The sequence below is a fragment of the Panthera uncia genome, assembly GCF_023721935.1.
Source record: "Panthera uncia isolate 11264 chromosome A1 unlocalized genomic scaffold, Puncia_PCG_1.0 HiC_scaffold_17, whole genome shotgun sequence".
In the NCBI taxonomy this organism is placed as follows: domain Eukaryota; kingdom Metazoa; phylum Chordata; class Mammalia; order Carnivora; family Felidae; genus Panthera; species Panthera uncia.
The window spans coordinates 73,749,250-73,768,188 of record NW_026057577.1 but is presented as its reverse complement, the minus strand read 5'-3'; the positions used below and the strand labels follow the sequence as shown (position 1 = coordinate 73,768,188).

General features: G+C 37.0%; 1 protein-coding gene across 4 annotated transcripts in view; it reads right to left on the bottom strand.

Moving 5' to 3' along the window:
* Window positions 1-18,939, bottom strand: part of LNPEP (leucyl and cystinyl aminopeptidase) — a 102,098-nt gene that overhangs the window by 55,824 nt on the left and 27,335 nt on the right. For all 4 annotated transcript variants that reach the window (XR_007461316.1, XR_007461315.1, XM_049647636.1 and 1 more), the window contains exons 2-4: window positions 10,223-11,063; window positions 5,003-5,141; window positions 3,089-3,220 (exon numbers count right to left, since the gene is read on the bottom strand). Coding sequence is in view for 2 of the 4 variants with exons in the window: in XM_049647636.1 (XP_049503593.1) it covers window positions 3,089-3,220; window positions 5,003-5,141; window positions 10,223-11,063 (1,112 nt within the window). In the remaining 2 variants the exon portion in view is untranslated. The remainder of the gene's footprint in view (window positions 1-3,088; window positions 3,221-5,002; window positions 5,142-10,222; window positions 11,064-18,939) is intronic.

The window sequence follows — 18,939 nt, the reverse complement described above, 5'->3', positions numbered from 1 at the left end:
CAGGCTCTGAGCTGTCAGTCAGCACAGAGCACAATGTGGGGCTCAAATTCATGACCCATGAGATCATGACCTGAGCCAAAGTCAGACGCTTAATTGACTGAGCCACCTAGGGGCCCCTGTTTACAGTTTTTATCAGGAAAGTAAGTTATACTTTGTCAAATGCTTTTTTCTGTAGCTATTGAGATGATCGTGTGCTATTTATCTTTCATTCTATTAATATGATGTATCACATTTACTGATTTGCATATGTTGAACCATCTTTGTATCCCAGTGATAAAGCCCTCTTGATCATGGTGTATGATCTTTTTAATGTGCTGTTGAATTCAACTTGTTAACATTTTTTTAAGGATTTTATGCAGAGACATCTACTGCATCTATATTCATCAGGGACACTGGCCTATAGTTTTCTTTTCTGGTAATGTCCTTATCTGGCTTTAATAGGAGGGGAATGTGAACCTCATAAAACAAATCTGGCAGTATTCCCTCCTTTTCAATTTTTCAGAGTGCTTGAGGATTGGAATTAATTTTTCTTTAATGTTTGGTAGAATTCACCAGAGAAATCATCTGATCCTGGGCTTTCTTTGTTGGGAGGTTTTTGATTACTGATTCAATCTCTTTACTCAATATTGATCAGATTTTTTAATGTCTTCATGATTCATTCTTGCTAGGTTGTATGTTTCTAGGAATTTATCAATTTCTTCTAGGTTACCCAATTTGTTGGCCTATAATTGTTCATAGTAGTCTCTTATGTTCCTTTATATTTCTGTGCAACAGAATTGTCTCTTTCATTTCTGATTTGACTCTTACTTTTTCTTAGTCCAGCTAAAGGTCTGTTATCGTTGTTTATCTTTCAAAACAAAACAAAACCCAGCTCTAGTTTCATTGATATTTTCTATTGTTTTTCCTGGTATCTTTTATTTTTTTTTTAATTTTTCAAGTTTATTTTGGAGAGAGGGGGGCACGAATGAAGGCGGGGTAGAGAGGGAGAGAGAATTCCAAGCAGAATCTGAGCTGTCAGTGCAGTACCCAGCACGGGCTCAAACTCAAAAACTATGACCTCATGACTTGAAATAAAACCAAGAGTTGGAGGCTTAACTCACTGAGCCGCCCAGGTGTTCCTCTCTCTTACTTATTTCTGCTCTCATCTTTGTTATTTCCTTCCTTCTGCTAACTTTGGGTTTAGTTTGTTCTTTTTTGATTTCCTTGAGGTATAAGGTCGGGTTGTTTATTTGAGATCTTTCTTTTTTCTTAATATAGGCATTTACTGCTTTAAACATCACTCTTGGAACTGCTTTTTATGCATTCTACAGGATGCATACACCACCATATTAGAGTATTAAGAGTATTCTGAATTTGGCTATATACTTACCTTTACCACTGTGTTGTGTATTTTCACATATTTTCATATTACTAATTAGTGTCCTTTCATTTCACCTGGAAGCACTCCTTTCAGCATTTTTTAAGGGGGTAAAGAACTCCCTCAACTTTTGTCTAGGAAAGTCTTTATCTCTCCTTCATTTCTGTAGGAAAACCTTGTCAGGCAAGAGTATTTTTTGATTGGCAGTTGTTTCTTTCAGCACTTTAATTCATCTGACTCCCTTCTGGTTGCTAAGGTTTCTGCTGAGGAATACACTGACAGACTTATCCCTTGTAAGTTACAATCTTCTTTCCTTTTGCTGCTTTTAAGATTCTCTGATTTTTGACAGTTTTACTATAACATGTCTCAGAAGAAACCTCTTCAAGCCGTTTGTTCAGTAACTTGTGAGTTTCATGAACTTGATTATTCAAATTTCTCCCCACATTTGGGTAGCTGTCAGCCATTACTTCTTTGAATAAGCTTTCTGCCCCCTTCTTCCTCTGTTCTTCTTCTGGAACTCCAGTAATTCACAAATTGTTTCTTTGATGGTGTCCCATAAATCACATAGGCTTGCTTCATTCTTTTCTTACATTTTTATTTGTTCTCTGGATGGATAATACCAACTTTCCTGTCTTCTAACTCACAAATTCTTCGTCTGCTTGATCCATTCTGATGTTGATGTTCTTTAGTGCTCTTTTTTTTCATTCCATTTATTGTATTTTTCAGCCCCTGAATTTCTTTAGTTTCTTTTTATGATTTCTTTGTTAAAACTTCTCATTTTGTTCATGTACTGCTTCTTGATTCCACTGAATTGTCTTTTTGTGTTTTCTTGTAGTTCATTAAGTTTCCTTAAAACAGTTATTTTGAGTTCTTTAATGGGAAAATTGCAGATCTCCATGTCTTTGAGATTGTTTACTGGAAGATGTTTGTGATCCTTTGGTGTTGTCATATTTTCTGGACTTTTCATGTTCTTTGAAGTTTTGTGTTAATGTCTTCACATTTGACATGGCAGTCACCTCCTCCAGTCTTATCTAACTGCCCTCACCAATGCATCCAAACTTGTATTTCTTTTTTTCTCCAACGGAGTGCTGAACTTTTTGGCTAGAAATGTGGACTTCCACAAAGGCTATTTTCTCCAGGTGTTACTGTCTAAGACAGTATTTTCAGGGGCTCCCACACCATAGCCAAGAGGGCTAAGAGATGTTTCACAGGGCCCACAGCCAGGACCAAGGTCTGTATGCCTAGTACCTGATGCATAGGTGCAAAAGAGGCCTCCCAGGTCATTTGGCATTCAGTGCTGGATCCCACAGCTTCCACAAAGGCATTTTTGTCCATGGCTGGATGTCAAATTATTGTTGCTGGCATGGGAGGACATGAATGAGGGATACCTTATTCAACCATGATGCTGTCATCTAATTTTAATTAATTTAAATGTTAAAAACCACATAAAGCCAATAACCACCATATTGTACAGCACAGTTATAGAATCTTTGTTATACATATATTGTCTTACTGGAATTCTCTTTTAGAAACATAATTAAAGAAACTTGAATATTATTGACTTTTAGGTATTCAATTAACAAAACTAAATATAAGCAAAAAGTAACATTTCTGGCATAAAATGTCAGAGTTGTGATCCAAAAGCTTGTTTTCCATTTCCAGAAATCATCAAAGAATTCCTTTTAACCTCTTGTGAAACAAGCTTTTGAGACAATTACCAAAACAACATACCAGGGTTCCATTTACGTCCTGACTCAGGTTCTTCATCTCCCCAACAATGAATGCAACCAGGTAAGTGCTCATTTTCACACTCTCAGAAAACTCATCCTGAACAAGTCCATCTTCCATAATGATTGATGAATTCTACAAGCAATGGGAAATGATAACAGTTCTGTAATTATGGTAATAAATGACTTAATAAACTAAGAAATTAAAAATTCAAATACGAAATGAGTAGTGAAGATGTTGACATATTTTAATTTCTCAGCATAAGAGAACATGACTCTTTCTCCAAACAGAGAATGACCCTTCCTCTCATTCTGTTCTGTCATCGCTTATCATGAAAATATACTGAGTAGGGGTGCCTGGGTAGTTCAGTTGGTTGAGCATCCAACTCTTGATCTCACCTCAGGTCATGACCTTAGGGTTGTGGGATAGAGCCCTGTGTCAGGCTTGGCAGTAAGCGTGGAGCCTGCTTAAGATTCTCTCTCTCCCTCTCTCTCTCCCTCCCTCTCTCTGGCTCTCTCCCCTGCTTGCTCTCTCTCTCTCTCTCTAAAAGAAAAAAGAAAAAATACACTGAATACAGTGAAAATCTTTAAGGAATTTTTAGTTTCAAAAGACGGTTTTAAATAAACATAACTTAGAGAAGGTAAATAACAGTGGTTCTGTTTCTTCCTTTTAAAATACCATCAAAACCAAAATCCTTCCTTATGACATAGGAGCGTTCCACTCTACTGCTACAAACACAGAAGAAGGAGCTACAGTTAGAATATTCCTCTGAAAGATCTGAAACAGCTTTTAAAGTACCATGTTGGGGTGCCCTGGGTGGCTCAGTCGGTTGAGCGTCCAACTTTGGCTCAGGTCATGATCTCACGGTTTGTGAGATCATGACCTGATTGGGATCTGTGCTGGCAGCTCAGAGACTGGAGCCTGCTTCGGATTCTGTGTCTCCCTCTCTCTCTCTGCCCCTCCCCCACTCATGCTCTGTCTCTGTCTCAAAAATAAACATTAAAAAAAAAAAATTAAAGTACCATGGTGATGACCCCAAGAAGGCTTAGTGGGATCAAAGGTGGTAAGTCACTATGCAGTATGTAGTAGACACAAGATTAGAGAAGCCTTCCAAGATTTTCTGACCATGAATTAAGATATGTTTGGGGATACTAGGCAAGTAGGCATCTCACCTCTTTTAGAGGAAGATTAAGGTGAAGAGTAGGGCTAGGACTGGAGCTGCTGAAGTGATGTCCCTATTGAAGGACAGATCACATCCTCGCCTGCCTACAAAGGTTGACTCCACAGTCTGTTAGACGTGGCTACTCCTCTCCCCTAGCCACATGGGTTCTGAGAGGCTCCCATCAGATTCCACATGGCCACTCGGGTGTCATGAAAAAAAAAAAAACAACCCTAAGTTCTGTCTAGCATAAAAACAATTCTGCTTGGTTTTGTCCCCATTGCCTCCCACACAGAATTTACATCCAAGAAAGAGGTTCACGTTCTTATTAAGCCTCCACGTTAGAATACTGATTTTTCAATAACCAATAAAACACCAAGGTCAATCATGATTCAACATTATCATGCACCACTATTTAGAACAGCAAATTCATCAAGTCTCAGAAAACATCACTGTGATTTTTAGTACTAGTTCATATAGTATTAGTATTTGCATACCTTTCATATACAGCACATACTTCATATTTCCTGCCCACACATTGCATATTGAGCAGGCCTTACTCTTTCTTCAAGTGCTCCTTGAGCTGACTTCTCAATTAATTCTAACATATATTTTAACTTCTATTTAAGTATTTTAAGAAAGGATAAGAATATACATGATTTTACTCATTCTCAACAGTATCACAAAGAGGAATTCAAATATTTATAACAAAGAAAGAGACCCACTCAAGGATTTTACATTAAGGAACAGAACAGTACCTTAGGCATATTTGATAAAGCAGTATATTGCTCATCCCTTATGATCCTGATGATAAATGTGGCTTTAAATCCTGGTTCATCAAAACAAGGAAAAGCAGATCTTGCTGCCAGGGGTTCAAACTGAGTTGCTGCAAAGTACCTAAAACAAATGCAAATTCATCCAATAGTTATTGAGCACCTACTATTCAAGGTATCCTGCCAAGTACTAGTGATACTAAGATAAACATGGTATAATCCCAGTCATCAAAGGATCTGCAATCAACTGGGAGAGACCTAGGTTATATGATGAACAGAAACCTGCAGGCTGCAAATCATGTCATTAATATTGAAAACAAAGCAGTGGAAATAAAGGATAGGAAACAAATTCTGACTGGCAGTTGAGATACTATATGGAAACTGGTGACAAACTTTTGAAGAGAATTTTAAAAAATGAAGAATATTTGAAAAGGTAGAGAAGGGAAGAAAGTATACTCTAGAAAGAGTGGAAAGCACAAGGAAAGACAGTGATGGATACTCAGGGACAGGAGGTGGCTGTCCAAGATGGCTGGAGATGAAGCCACAAAGGTAGCCTACAACTGGTCTTAAAAAGGTTTCAGATGGATGATCACTATGAAGGGTGGTCATTAATTGCCATTAATCACCTGTACAGACCCTGGCTTCACAACATTAAACCTTAAACTTACTACTTAAACTTTCATGAAGACTAAAAAAACTAGCTACTCAATAGTATGTTTGTTTCCTTCAAGCTTTTCAGAAATGAATAAAAAAAACTTCCTCCCTCTCCTACAGAACAGCAATAACATTCGAGAATTTAACTCATATGGAAGTCTTACATTAAAAGTTGGGAGAGGGTGCCTGGGTGGCTCAGTCAGGTAAGCGTCTGACTCTTGATTTAGGCTCAGGTCATAATCTCACTGTTAGTGAACTTGAGTCCCACATCTGGCTCTGCGCTGAAAGTGCAGAGTCTGCTTGGGATTCTCTCTCTCCCTCTCTCTCTGCCCCTACCCCACTTACACATGCTCTCTTTCTCTCTCAAAATAAATACACAAATAAACTTTTTAAAAAACTGAGAGAAAAGCATAAAAAAAGAGGAGAAAATCAGATTTCTAATTAAACAGAGGAATAAAACAGATCTGCATTGGGGAAATCATCCAAACATGGCCATAGAATAATCAGGGCAAGTGTGGCCCTGTTGTGCATATTTCAGGTACTGGTCAATATGGCACATATACAACCACCACCCTGGACAAGATGGCCTAGCTTGCTTAGGGCTTAGTTTCCACTTTTAAAAGACAGACAGAAAAGAGTGTGGGATTTGAAGTAAGAAGACCCAGACCCTGCACTTTACCAGCCATAGGAGTTCAGGCAAATCAGTAATACACACCTCAATTTCCTTATTTAAAAAAAATATTTTTGACATTTAGTCATTTCTGAGAGACAGAGACAGAGTGTGAGTGAGGGAGGGAGGGAGAGAGAGAGGGAGACACAGAATCCAAAGCAGGCTCCAGGCTCTGAGCTGTCAGCACAGAGCCCGATGGAAGGCTCAAACTCACAGACCGCAAGATCATGATGACCTGAGCTGAAGTTGGACCCTTAACCTACTAAGCCACCCCGCGCCCTCCTTATTTATTAAATTAGGACTGAGTAGGATCCTCTGCCAAACACCTAGGGGTCTTGTTAGAATCAAATAAGACTATTCCAAATAAAAACTACTTGTATGCCACAATTGCCAACATAGATGTTTATTATAAATGCTAGACAGTCATAACTCCTTATCCACACTCAATATTGTGTTTTCCTGATAAGAATTTGCCAAAATAACTGTTTCTATCGAGTAAACTACATGAAAGATAGCAATCAACATATATGAAACAATTTAAACATGCTATGTTGCTAATATTCAATTTCTTCACTCCATTCCCCAATTCTTACCTAGTTAATAGAAAATTGTGAAAGAGGGCCACAAGAGACCAGGGGATAAAGTTTAATGATATCTATACCATTCATATAAAAAGTCTATTTAGACGATCACTTTGGATAAAAACTGGATCATAATGTTCTGAGGCAAAGACAATCTTAAGTTATTTTTGAAAGAGATGCACTATTAACTATTTTACATAAGTCTCTTTGAGAAGGCTGCTGCTTGAGGATACTTATAATCTATCTTATCTATGCTGAATACCTTGAAGCTTATTCTTTCATTAGTGACTTCCTTTGCTTTCAGAAATATTAGCTGCAGTTTGAGCACTACCTCCAGTAGTGCTGAAGACAATCATGAATTAGCCAGGCTTCACATAAGAGAATTCTAACCACTGGGAATAACAATAGGTAAATAAATGAACAATGGGTAGTGTGAACTAGGGAGGCAGTACATCATAGTGGGGTTAAGAATGGGGTTAAAATGAGTTTGAGTTTGAGTTCCCCCCTCCTACCTGATAACCATATTATTTATGCTCTGCTTTTTTATCTGTAAAATGAATAAAATATTAATATCCACCTCTTAATGGGTTTGACAGGATAAAAGATTAAACATATAAAATGCTTCAAACAGTTTCTAGCACTTGAGTTCTCAGTAAATATGGGCTATTATTATCACTGGAATTCAGGAAAGTGCACATGAAGCTTATTGTAGCAGGTGAGGGCTATGAGATAAAACAAGGGCCAGAGCTGGAAGAATCTTGAACTAAATCTTATCAGAAAAGAGGAAGTGTGAAGGCTCTCAAACCAAAGACCAATATGGTTAGATCTGTACTCTAGAAGTATGAGTCTAGCAGCAATGTGGAAGATGGTGGCAAGAGGAGGGGAAAGCAGTGACAAGATTAGAAGCCAGTTAAGAAGATGCTTGAAGTGTTCAAAAAAAGGCATTGAGAGACTGAAGGACAAAGAAAACACATCCCTATCCTAAATTGTTTATTAGTTCTTTCAGCATCAGTTTATTATCTAGAATCTTAAGTATATCATCAACAACTTCTAGACTAAACTCCAAGGTCACTGGCCATTTCCCCTCTTAAATAACGTAGGTAAAGTTCCCTTACCACAAATACATGGTTGATATTTACATATACTCTGATTTCCCTATCAATAAGGAATATATCCTTAATTCTTTTATCTACTTATTTAATTATTCTTATTATACTTGGTGGAGGGGGTACAAAAAATTTCTCTAACAGAACTATGCAAAACTATGCAAAATTTGGAGAAAGGCAAAAAATTGTTTTGAATTCAAGTTTTCAGACACCTTGAAAGGCATAAATAATCTTCTCAAATTTATCTTCCATGAAGATATATAATTATGTGGGACACTCATTTGGCTGAAGCAGTCAGGTTAACAGATTTATATACTTTCTGTAACAGCAGAGTTTTACAAACTAATTTGTTTTAATAGATTTAAAAACACTTGCTGGGGCACCTGGGTGGCTCCGTCAGTTAAGTATCCAACTCTTGATTTCAGCTCTGGTCATGATCTCATGGTTTGTGAGACAGAGTCCCATGTCGGGCTCTACAATGACAGTGTGGGGCATGCTTGGGATTCTCTCTCTCACTCTCTCTGCCCCTCCCCAGCTCACACTTTCTCTCTCTCTCCTCTGTCTCAAAAATAAATAAATAAACATTTTAAAAACACTTGTTAAAAGCATTCTATTTTTTATTTTTAAGGGATTGTCTTCTCTATTTTTCTAGAATTTTCCACAACTCAATCTAGCCCATGGCAAGAGTCAACAAGTGACTATACCCAAAATCAGCTTTCTTTGTCATACATTTATTCCTTCCATTATACAGTAGGAGTAGACTCAAGGGACTCCAAGAGCAATAATGATTCAAAGAGGTGACTACTGGATTTGTCTTAAAGGTGTGTTTGCATTGTTTTTACGTATATCCTCTAATTCTTAGAGCTGATGAAGATTATAAAAGGAGAAGTAAAGCCAAGAAGCCATGGGCTGCCAGTATAATTACAAATTTGCTTTTAACGTTAGATCTCATGCAAGAGCCAGCATGCCATTTTTTAAGTAAAGGCAAAGAGAAAAAAATTATTATTTTTTAAAATTTGTTTTTAATGTTTATTTTTGTTTTTTAGACACAGAGAGAGAGCATGAACAGGGGAGGGTCAGAGAGAGAGGGAGACACAGAATCCGAAGCAGGCTCCAGGCTCTGAGCTGTCAGCACAGAGCCCAATGCAGGGCTCAAACTCACGAACTGTGAGATCAAGACCTGAGCTGAAGTCGGTCACTTAACCGACTGAGCCACCCAGGCACCCCGAGAAAAAAATTATTTATCTGAATAGCTGTACAGATCTTGTTTTTTCTTTCTTCATTTAAGAAGGATCAAACAAGTTCCTTTAGATTTAAAATATTCATTTCTATTTTTCTCAATACATAAACATACATTTGCCAAATGGCCAGCTTCAGTAATTCACAAACTGGTATACAAAGTAATATGAGGGAATGCGCCAGCAAAATTAAGCACATCTATTAAGGACTTTGTGTACACCAGAGAAATGGTATTATTGCTACTTATGAATAACCTGTATACAGTGCGCACTGCATCTTTCCAGAAACTCAAATTCCAGAAACATTCTATGAATACTAAGATTAAAGTGTAAAATACATAAATAGCGAGAATACTTTTAAGTCACTTTTTTTAAACTAAATTAAGTCTGTCCTAGATTTTTTTAAATTCCATCAGAAATCCAAAATAGAGTGACTTTTTTTAATGAACAGCAAATATTAAGGACACTAAAAATGATATATGTAAGCATACAACAGTTCTTCCTGCCCTCTTTCTCCATCTCAATAAGCACCCCCTAAAAGTTCTGCACATTAGGAAAATAGATCTTAAAGAATTATCCATACTCTTCTTTTCTTCTTTGATTCCCATTGAGATATTGTTAAGGGACTGAAAACTACATTCATCTAAGATACGAAAAGCTCAAAATAACTTAAGTTGTGGTGATAGAGAATGTAACTGATAAAAATCTTTATCAATTTCCTTCCATCAGCATATCCCACTCCTAACATAATATATGACATATATGAGCATGATAGGTGCTCAAGGCTTTGACTAAAAAAGAAATAGTAGATGCTTCCAAATCACCATTCTATTTTGCACATAACCTTCTAAATTAAAAAAAAATTCCAGTTAACTTATCTGGTATGGGCAAAGGAATCCACATTAAAGAAGTCTTCACAGAGCAAAGAAGTAGAACCATTTAAGAGGTCTACATACTTTTTCTCATTACTTTCATCTGTATAGGAGATTCCATAGAACCCACAGTAAGAAGTAGATATATTTGCCGAATACTCTATCTTCAAGGTATAATTGTGCCCTTCAAGAAGAGCTTCAGGGGCAACAATTGCAATTTGTTCATGAAATGGGTATTCCAAGACCTCAACTTGTTTTTCTTGGCTTGAAACTGCTGACATAAAGGTCACTCTTGAAATATTATGGCCTGTACTGTGAAGAACGATATTCCACGTGGCCTGAAGAGCCTGAAGTGAAATTGTCACAGAACCCCTGAATGTCATCGAGGTTAGGTTTGGGTGTAGGTTAAGTTCATAGCGTAGTGGCATAATGGCGGTGGGAAGCCTGACTTGGGCCCACGGAAACAACTTTCCATTTGTCGCAACTGGCTGAATTAGTCCCATTGATTGGTTTTTTTTATGGCAGCCTTCTTTGGTAAAAGTACATCTGGGTAGTAAATAAATCACCATGATTATAGAAACGGCAACCACAATAAGAAAAACACAGATCGCCATGGTCCTCGCAGAGGGTACCGAACAAGTCCCATCTGGGCTCGGCCTGTAGCCAGTTGCACTGTTCCGAAAGCCTGAGCTTCTGTTCATGAAGGACATGCCCAGCAGTTTTGCAGATGACTCATAATCCTCTTCGTCCTCATCCATCTCATGCTCACCAAGACCCCGCACCAGCAGTCTTGAACCCCGGGGCTCATATTCCACCTCATCAGGCTCTAGAGGATGTAAACAGGGCTCTTTGGCTAAATCCACCACATCTGGTTCTTCCTCAAACATGCTGTTTTCAATCATATTCCTGGGAAGCTGAAGCAGATCTAAACAACCAAAACACAAGGACAAGGCAGAGTTAGAAAAAAAAAATCTCATAATAAAATGTCTACAAGCAAAACCACATTTAAACTAAGAATTCTTTTAACACTAAGGCTTATTTCCATCATGGAGCTACTGAATTAAATAAGATGCTTATAATTTTCTTTTATCATCCATTAGAAACTTAAGCATAAATAAAAGTATACCACAGTCATGAAATAAGAAAGCTAAATAAGCAGGCTAGTAACAAACAAAGGCAGCTGAGACTAAATACTAATTTCCCGGGGCACCTGGGTGGGTCAGTTGGTTAAGCACCCAACTCTTGATTTCAGCTCATGGTCCCTGAGGTCAAGTCCCATGTCCAGCTGTGTGCTGACAGTGTGGAGCCACTTGGGATCCCCCCCCTCTCTCTCTGCCCCTGCCCCATTCACGCCCATGCTCTCTCTCTCAAAATAAATAAACTTTAAAAAAATTTTTCTTTGAATAAAACTTTTGATTACATTCTAGGTGTGGGTTTAGCAAGCTGCCATTTTTCCACCTCCTGTGAATGACCTAGAAATGGAAGAAGAGTGATTATATAACATACCGCTTTAGGAATTTAATCTCTTAAACGTCAGATAGTGCCCCTACTTCTCATGACAAAGTTTTGTTTTGTTCTGATGGTTGTGTTTGGGCATCATCTACTTCATTATCAGAGCAAATATTGCTATAGTTGAACTTAATTTTTTTTTAACTCTTAATGAACTCGTAATGGTTAGAAATTTTCTGTGTTAGTTTTTAGTCCTGGCATATGCTGAAGAGTAGTTGCTTAATTTGCTTTTTCAAGATGTCTAAAAGGCTTTTACTGACTTTGTTTTTTTTTTAACCTCATAAGAGAAAAGTATGTTGTCTTAGCATTTGCCCATGTGTTTTGTTCTGTGTGAGATGTGATGTAGACAACAATGAGGTCTCCACAGTATGGTTTTATTTAATGAATTTCTAAACTAATTCTAGGTATAATCTCAGTTATATTTAGAGCACACCCATTCCTGAATCCATACCCCCTTAGAACTTTGTTTTTTATGTGTTTTGATTCCTCAGCAAAGCCTTGTTTAAAGCCCAGGGGTATTCTACTGTGTAACCATTTTAGCATCTCCTGTTTGCATTTCATTTACTTCAAATCTTTTGATAGGGATTGTCAGACATCTGCCAAATCCAAATAAGTTACTTTTATTATTTATCACCCATGAAGATTAATACTTGTGTAGAATTTTAATCTTTTAGAAATGGAATACATCACCTCCTCTGGTATAATTTACTGCACATTGGTGGCAGACTTTTGCATATGTGTACAGTATCAAGTTAAATACACCAAACCAGGGGAAATCACTCTTGTTAATAGGTAACCCATGAAGATTGTACTTCAAGCCCATTTAAGAAAATGTTGCTTTGTTTTTTTTTATTTTTTTTTAATTTTTTTTTTAACGTTTTATTTATTTTTGAGACAGAGAGAGACAGAGCATGAACGGGGGAGGGGCAGAGAGAGAGGGAGACACAGAATCGGAAGCAGGCTCCAGGCTCTGAGCCATCAGCCCAGAGCCCGACGCGGGGCTCGAACTCACGGACCTCGAGATCATGACCTGAACTGAAGTTGGACGCTTAACCGACTGAGCCACCCAGGCGCCCCAAGAAAATGTTGCTTTGGATTCTTTCGTCAGTACTTCGATCTTAACCTTAAATTGTATACAATGTAACATGATTACTCATTGCTCTAATGGGATGTTATTTGTATAGGAAGAAGGAATCCTATAGAAACAGGAAATTTTCTAAAACCTCTTAAATCCACATATACATGCTATGTATAAGCGAAAACAAAGAATGTCCTAGTTGAAATTTTTCAGTTTTAAACAATGTAGGCCCATGTGGTAATAATCTAAGAAAACTGAAGACATTTCTTTTCATTAGATACCATGAACTGGTGCTCTTCTATGTTGTCTGTGAATCAGTGTCAATCCACAAACTGTTATCTACCTGTGACAGGATACATGTGGACAACTAATATTTAAAAAGTTTTATAGCAATCTGGGGCGCCTGGGTCATTCAGTTGGTTGAGCGTCCGACTTTGGCTCAGGTCATGATCTTGTGGTTTGTGAGTTCGAGCCCCGCGTCGGGCTCTGTGCTGACAGCTCAGAGCCTGGAGCCTACTTCGGATTTTGTGTCTCCCTCTCTCTCTGCCCCTCCCCTCCCACTCCTCTCCTCCTCTCTCTATAACAAAAATAAATAAATGTTAAAAAAAAAAGTTTTATAGCAATCTGTCAATTTTATGTCTGCCAAATTTAATCATTTAAAAAATGAAGCTTATAATTTGCATGTCTTTTTTAATGATGTCTTTTATCATTAAAAAATGATTCATTTTTTAAATGCTACAAAATTTATGCAACAGGTTAAAAATTAAAAAACAACCTTGATTCTTTGGCTCACATAACTTGGGAAGCAATGGCTTGACAATGGGAAGCAATGTAACTGTAATAGCAATCCAGGTCGATATGAAGTTCTCAATTATGACAGCAGCAGAAGTAAAAAGGAGGGAATGATTACAAGTCATGTTAAAAAAAAGAGAATACCAAGGAATTGATGCTCCCTTGGGCCAGACAGTTCTGTAAGATGGACTGACAGGAGGAAGTCTATGTCAATTCCCAATATACATTCTGGCTTGGATAACTGGAAGAAAGAATGCCATTCACGGAGATTGATAATATAGGTTTCCAAATTCTCTCTCTTGGTGTTCTTTTTTTTTGGGGGGGGTGGGGGGCGGTGTAGTGAGAACAGTTATAGGATGGCATTTGGTATGGGATACGATATATTTAATACATCTGTCAGCCGGGTGGAGATGTTTGATTAATGGCATATTATAAACACCTAATTTTAGAAAGAACTTCAAGTCCTGCCTCTTCCACTGACTGCTTGATCTCAAATGGGTTACAAATATCCCTTAGCCTCAATTTCCTCACCCATAAATGTGAAAAACATTACTATTTTCTAGGCCTGTTATGAGGACTATGTTATATGGATCTGGTCTCAAAACAGGGATTTATGGGGAAGATTCAGATTTCAGAATCACCTCCGTATACATAATGAAATCCGTGCAGATGAATGAGACTACTGAGAGGGAGGGAGGTAAGAGTCAGAGAGTATGAGCATTGAAGAGGTGGGCAGAGAAAGAGGGGCAAAAGAGGAGAGTAAGAAGGAATTTACTAGAGGTAAGAAAATTAGGACAGTAATATCCCAAAAAACAAAGGAAGTTTTCATGAAGGAAGTGGTCAGCATTAACTGTCTTTGAAACATCAAGTAAAATGAGGCCTAGAGAGGTTATGAGATTTGGCAACTAGGGAACCAGCGACTTTCATAAAGCACCTTCAATGGAATAGTGGAAATGGAAGCCTAACAGCCCAAAGAATGGAAAATCTACATGGGAAGGCAAGGGCTGCAGACTATTCTTTCAAGGTACACAGTTGTGTATCAAGAAAAAAAACATAGGGTCAAACTAAAAGATAATATGGCACAGAGAAAAGTCCTTTTGTTTTTTTGTTTGTTCGTTTGTCTGTGTTTAAGATGGGAATAACTTAAGCATGAAGGAAAAGTAAAGAATGACAAAACGTGCAGGTGGATGAGTAGATGAGAGGAAATGTTAGAATAACATCCCACAGGGATGGGAAGATACCACAAAAACTCCGGGAGAGAGATTAACCTGGGTGAGAACTAGGCACTTCTCCTCTGAACCTGGGAGACAGAAGGTGAAGACAGAGAAGAAGCATGTACAAGAGCATGGAAAACTGAGGATGTGAACAGCAGAGAGCCTCCATGTTCTCTGTGACAGAGGAATCAAGGCCATCTGCCCGAAGGCAGTTGTGGGGAAGGATAGGTGGCTTACGGAGGAAAATAAAGTACAAAAGCTTAGGCAGAGGACCAGGGAAAGTTGACCCAAGGACAAGCTATGGCTGAGAAGGTCAGTAAGTGCAGTAGAACTTCTCATACTACCAGTCTCCATAAATGCCTTTTAGCAGTACTCACCAGCCCAAGTCTAAAAAAAAAAAAAAAAAAAAAAAAAAAAGTATGTGTATTTTACCACAATTTAAAATGGAAAATATTTTTAAAGAGTAGAGACAGCAGATGGGTTAATCCAGGGTTAAATATGTAGAGAGGATGTGGTAAGAAGCTACAAGGAAAATGCATAGAAGGTGCTGGCAAGAGAGAAAATGATTAAATGAGGGGTTCAATTTAGAAAACACCAGAAAAAGTAAAGCTATGGCAAACAACATGGTGAGCAACTTGAATTAAAACAAGAAAACTTCCCACAAACTTTAATCCCTTTAAACTACCATCACATTTTCTGAGAAAATGAAATGAAATGGGGTATATTTTGAAATCAACAAGCCAAAACAAATTTAAAAGAATAGGCCTAATTTCAATAAGGCTTTTTGGGAAGATGCAAGATTGCTATATTCAATTAGGTATTATAGCAACTTGCTATATTCAAATTGGGCCTTAACAATAAAGAATTATGCTTCTTCTGAGGCCTCTCAGACATATTTAAACAGAGCTGAAAGCTCCAAGCATGAGACAACATTTATATCTTCTAGATCACTTCCAAAGGGAAACGTCATTAAATTTCTGAAGTGATGACTAATTATCAAATAACATAACTATTTCCCCAATAAGCAATCCTCGACTATCAAAAAGATATTTTATTTTTTTAAAGTTTAATACTAAAAAGGCAAGAAAACAACTAGAATTCAGAACAAGAACAGTGATTTTTCTGTATGGATCTAATCTGACAAAACATTACCTAATCCCCTGACCCCCGCCACAGATGCACTCAAAGAAAACTTCTTCCTATTAATCACAATGCTCATGTTAAGTTACAAATCTAGATATATCATCTTCTCACCAGAATCTGAAGAGTAGACACTAAGAGACAAATTTTAAAGATGTTCTCAGTAGCTCCTTTCCCTGATACATCCTGTTTGCTTACACTTCAATGTATGAGCAGTGTCATAAAATATTAACAGAGAAAGTCCTATATGCATTTCTACTTTTACATAGTACTGCTTTAAAACCACATTTAATTTTCCATTTGACAGGCCCAAGGTCACAACCTAGGATGCACAGTCCATGTAAGGTCTTTCTTCTGTTCCCCTCTCCCTCTTTGTGTCTCTTGTGAATAGAGAAGACAGCAGTGAATGGGAGACTAGGGGTGGGAGGCAGAAAGATCAGAGAGAAATGGTCAGTTCATAAGCAACATAAGCTCACTTTATTTAGTTCTAAGAGAGACTAAGATTTAATTTTCCCTTTCAAGCTATCTCTAAAGTTCATTTTAACACATATAAAAATGCTGTGGGAGATTTCCACTTCCAATATGACACAGTAATTGGTACCAGACTTTTCTTCCTCTCATAAATGACTATTAAACTGGACAAAATAATGCAACTATTTTTAGCTACTGGATAAACGAGCAATACTGCGAGGCTACATTTGCTTGGTTCTCTGCCTTGGGACAATTTTCTAATTGTAGTATAGTGAGCTGGAGTCCAAGCAGAGCAGGGCTAGTGGCAGAGACAGGACACTAGAGAGGATGGAAATGCACAGAGTGAGGACCACAGAAGTTTGTACAGGGGTTCCCTGAGAATCCTCAACCAATGCTGAGTGTAAGCAACTACATAAGGCTTACAAAAGAGTATCTGTAATGAGGTTAATATGAAATAGAAATACTAGAGGTCAAGCAGCATAGGCAAACATTGCCAGTTTAACCCAACCTGAAGAAAGAGAACTCATTAACATTCTGCACATCAATTTGAAATGCCAGAAAGGCTTCACTTTAAGGGGAAAAGCACACCATAGAATAAGACCAACTCTAGATCCACATTAAAACAGTCTAAAACCAAGCCCTAAAGACCTAATAAAAACCATGAGGAAAAAACAATCTGGGGGAAGAGTTGTGCTAACTTAGAGGGGCCTGAGAAAAAAAACTTGAAAAAAAAGCTTTCCACAGATCTTCCCTAGCAAACCTATACAAGGTGATCAGCCAGCAACTAAACTGCCACTAAAACAAACAACACTGCAGAGAAATTAAAAAGAAAAAAAAATTCAGCATCTCTACAATGTATCAATCCTGTCCAATACATAATAAAAACATTTCTAGGCATTCAACAAAAATGTGACCCATAAGAAAAAATAAGTCATTAGAGACTGACTTTAAGTTGGCCCAAATACTGCATTTAGTAAAAACTTCAGAGCTGTTGTTTGAAAAATCTCTTAAATAAAGGAAAATATTTTTGAACAATAACAACAACAACAACAACAAGGGAGAATATATGAACAGATGAGAATCTCAGCAGAGAAACTAAAACTGCAAAAAAGGATCAATCGGAGAAAAAAAGGAAATTCTAGGACTAGAAGTTTCAAAAATTAAAATGAAAAACTCACTGAATGGACTTAATAGTAGATTGGAGATAGCAGAAAAAAGAATTCATGAACTTGACAGATTACTAACAATTACCAATTTGATAAACAAAGGAAAAAAAGACAAGAAAAATGAACACAACATCAGAAATTTGTGGGACAATATCAGATTGTCTAACATATGTAATAGGAGTCCCAGAAGACTCTGAAAATAAAGCAGAAAAAACATTTGAAGACATAATAGTTAACATTTTATTACGTTTGGTGAAAAACACTATTTACCAGGTCAGAAAAGCTCATCAAACTCCAAAGACAATAAATACAAAGAAAATCATATCTAGCTACATCATGGTCAAACTGCTAAAAAGCAAAGATCAAATCTTTAAAGAAGCCTAAAAACAATATGTTACATACAAGAGAAAAATAAGAGTACTAACTTTTCACCAAAATAATGGAGGCCAGAAGATGTGAGAATGTTTTTAAGGGGCTGAAAGGGGGAAAAAAAAAAAAAAAAGTTGCCAATTCAGATTTCTATATCCAGAGAAAATATCTCTCAAAAATAAGACAAAGATCTTTCAAATAAATTAAAGCTGATAAAATTAATCTCAAGCAGATGTGCACTACAAGATACTATAAAGCTTTGAGGGAAGTGATACCAGACAGAAACTCAGATCTGCAGGAAGGAAAGAATACCAGAAAAGATGAGTAAGTTGTTAAAAAATAAAAAATGTATATATTTTATTCTTCTTCAAATTTCCTTAAAACACTATATATTAAAACTATTTGCTTAAATCAATAATATGTGGGAAGTTTTTAATATATATAAAAATAAAAAATATGACAACAAGAGCACAAAGAAGAGAGGGGGTGAATAAAAGGAATTATATTAAATTATATTTGTGAATTGAGAAGGGGAAATGCTAAGTGTCCAGTGAAAAGTAGGAAGTATAAAGTAAGAAGAGAGAATGGTCAGGTGTAAAATGTTAGATGGCATATTTTTTTAATATTAAATTTATTGTCAAATTGGTTTCCATACAACACTCAGTGCTCATCCCAACAGATGCCCTCCTCAATGCCCATCACCCACCATCCCCTCCCTCCCACTCCCCATCAACCCTAAGTTTATTCTCAGTTTTTAAGAGTCTCTTATGATTTCAACAATAGCCAAATTATGGAAAAAGCCTAAATGTGCATCAACTGATGAATGGATAAATGACATAATTTTGACAATAAACACACTTTAATAAGTTAAGGATGCATTTATTAGCCCTAGAATAATCAATAAAAAAGTAATTTAAAAGATGTATAGCTAAAAAGCCAATGAGGAAAATAAAATAAAATATTAAAAAATACCCAATTAACCCAAAGGGGGCATCAAAAAAGACACAAAAACAATAATAAAAGGGACAAATAAAAATGATGGCAAAATCATAGATTTAAACA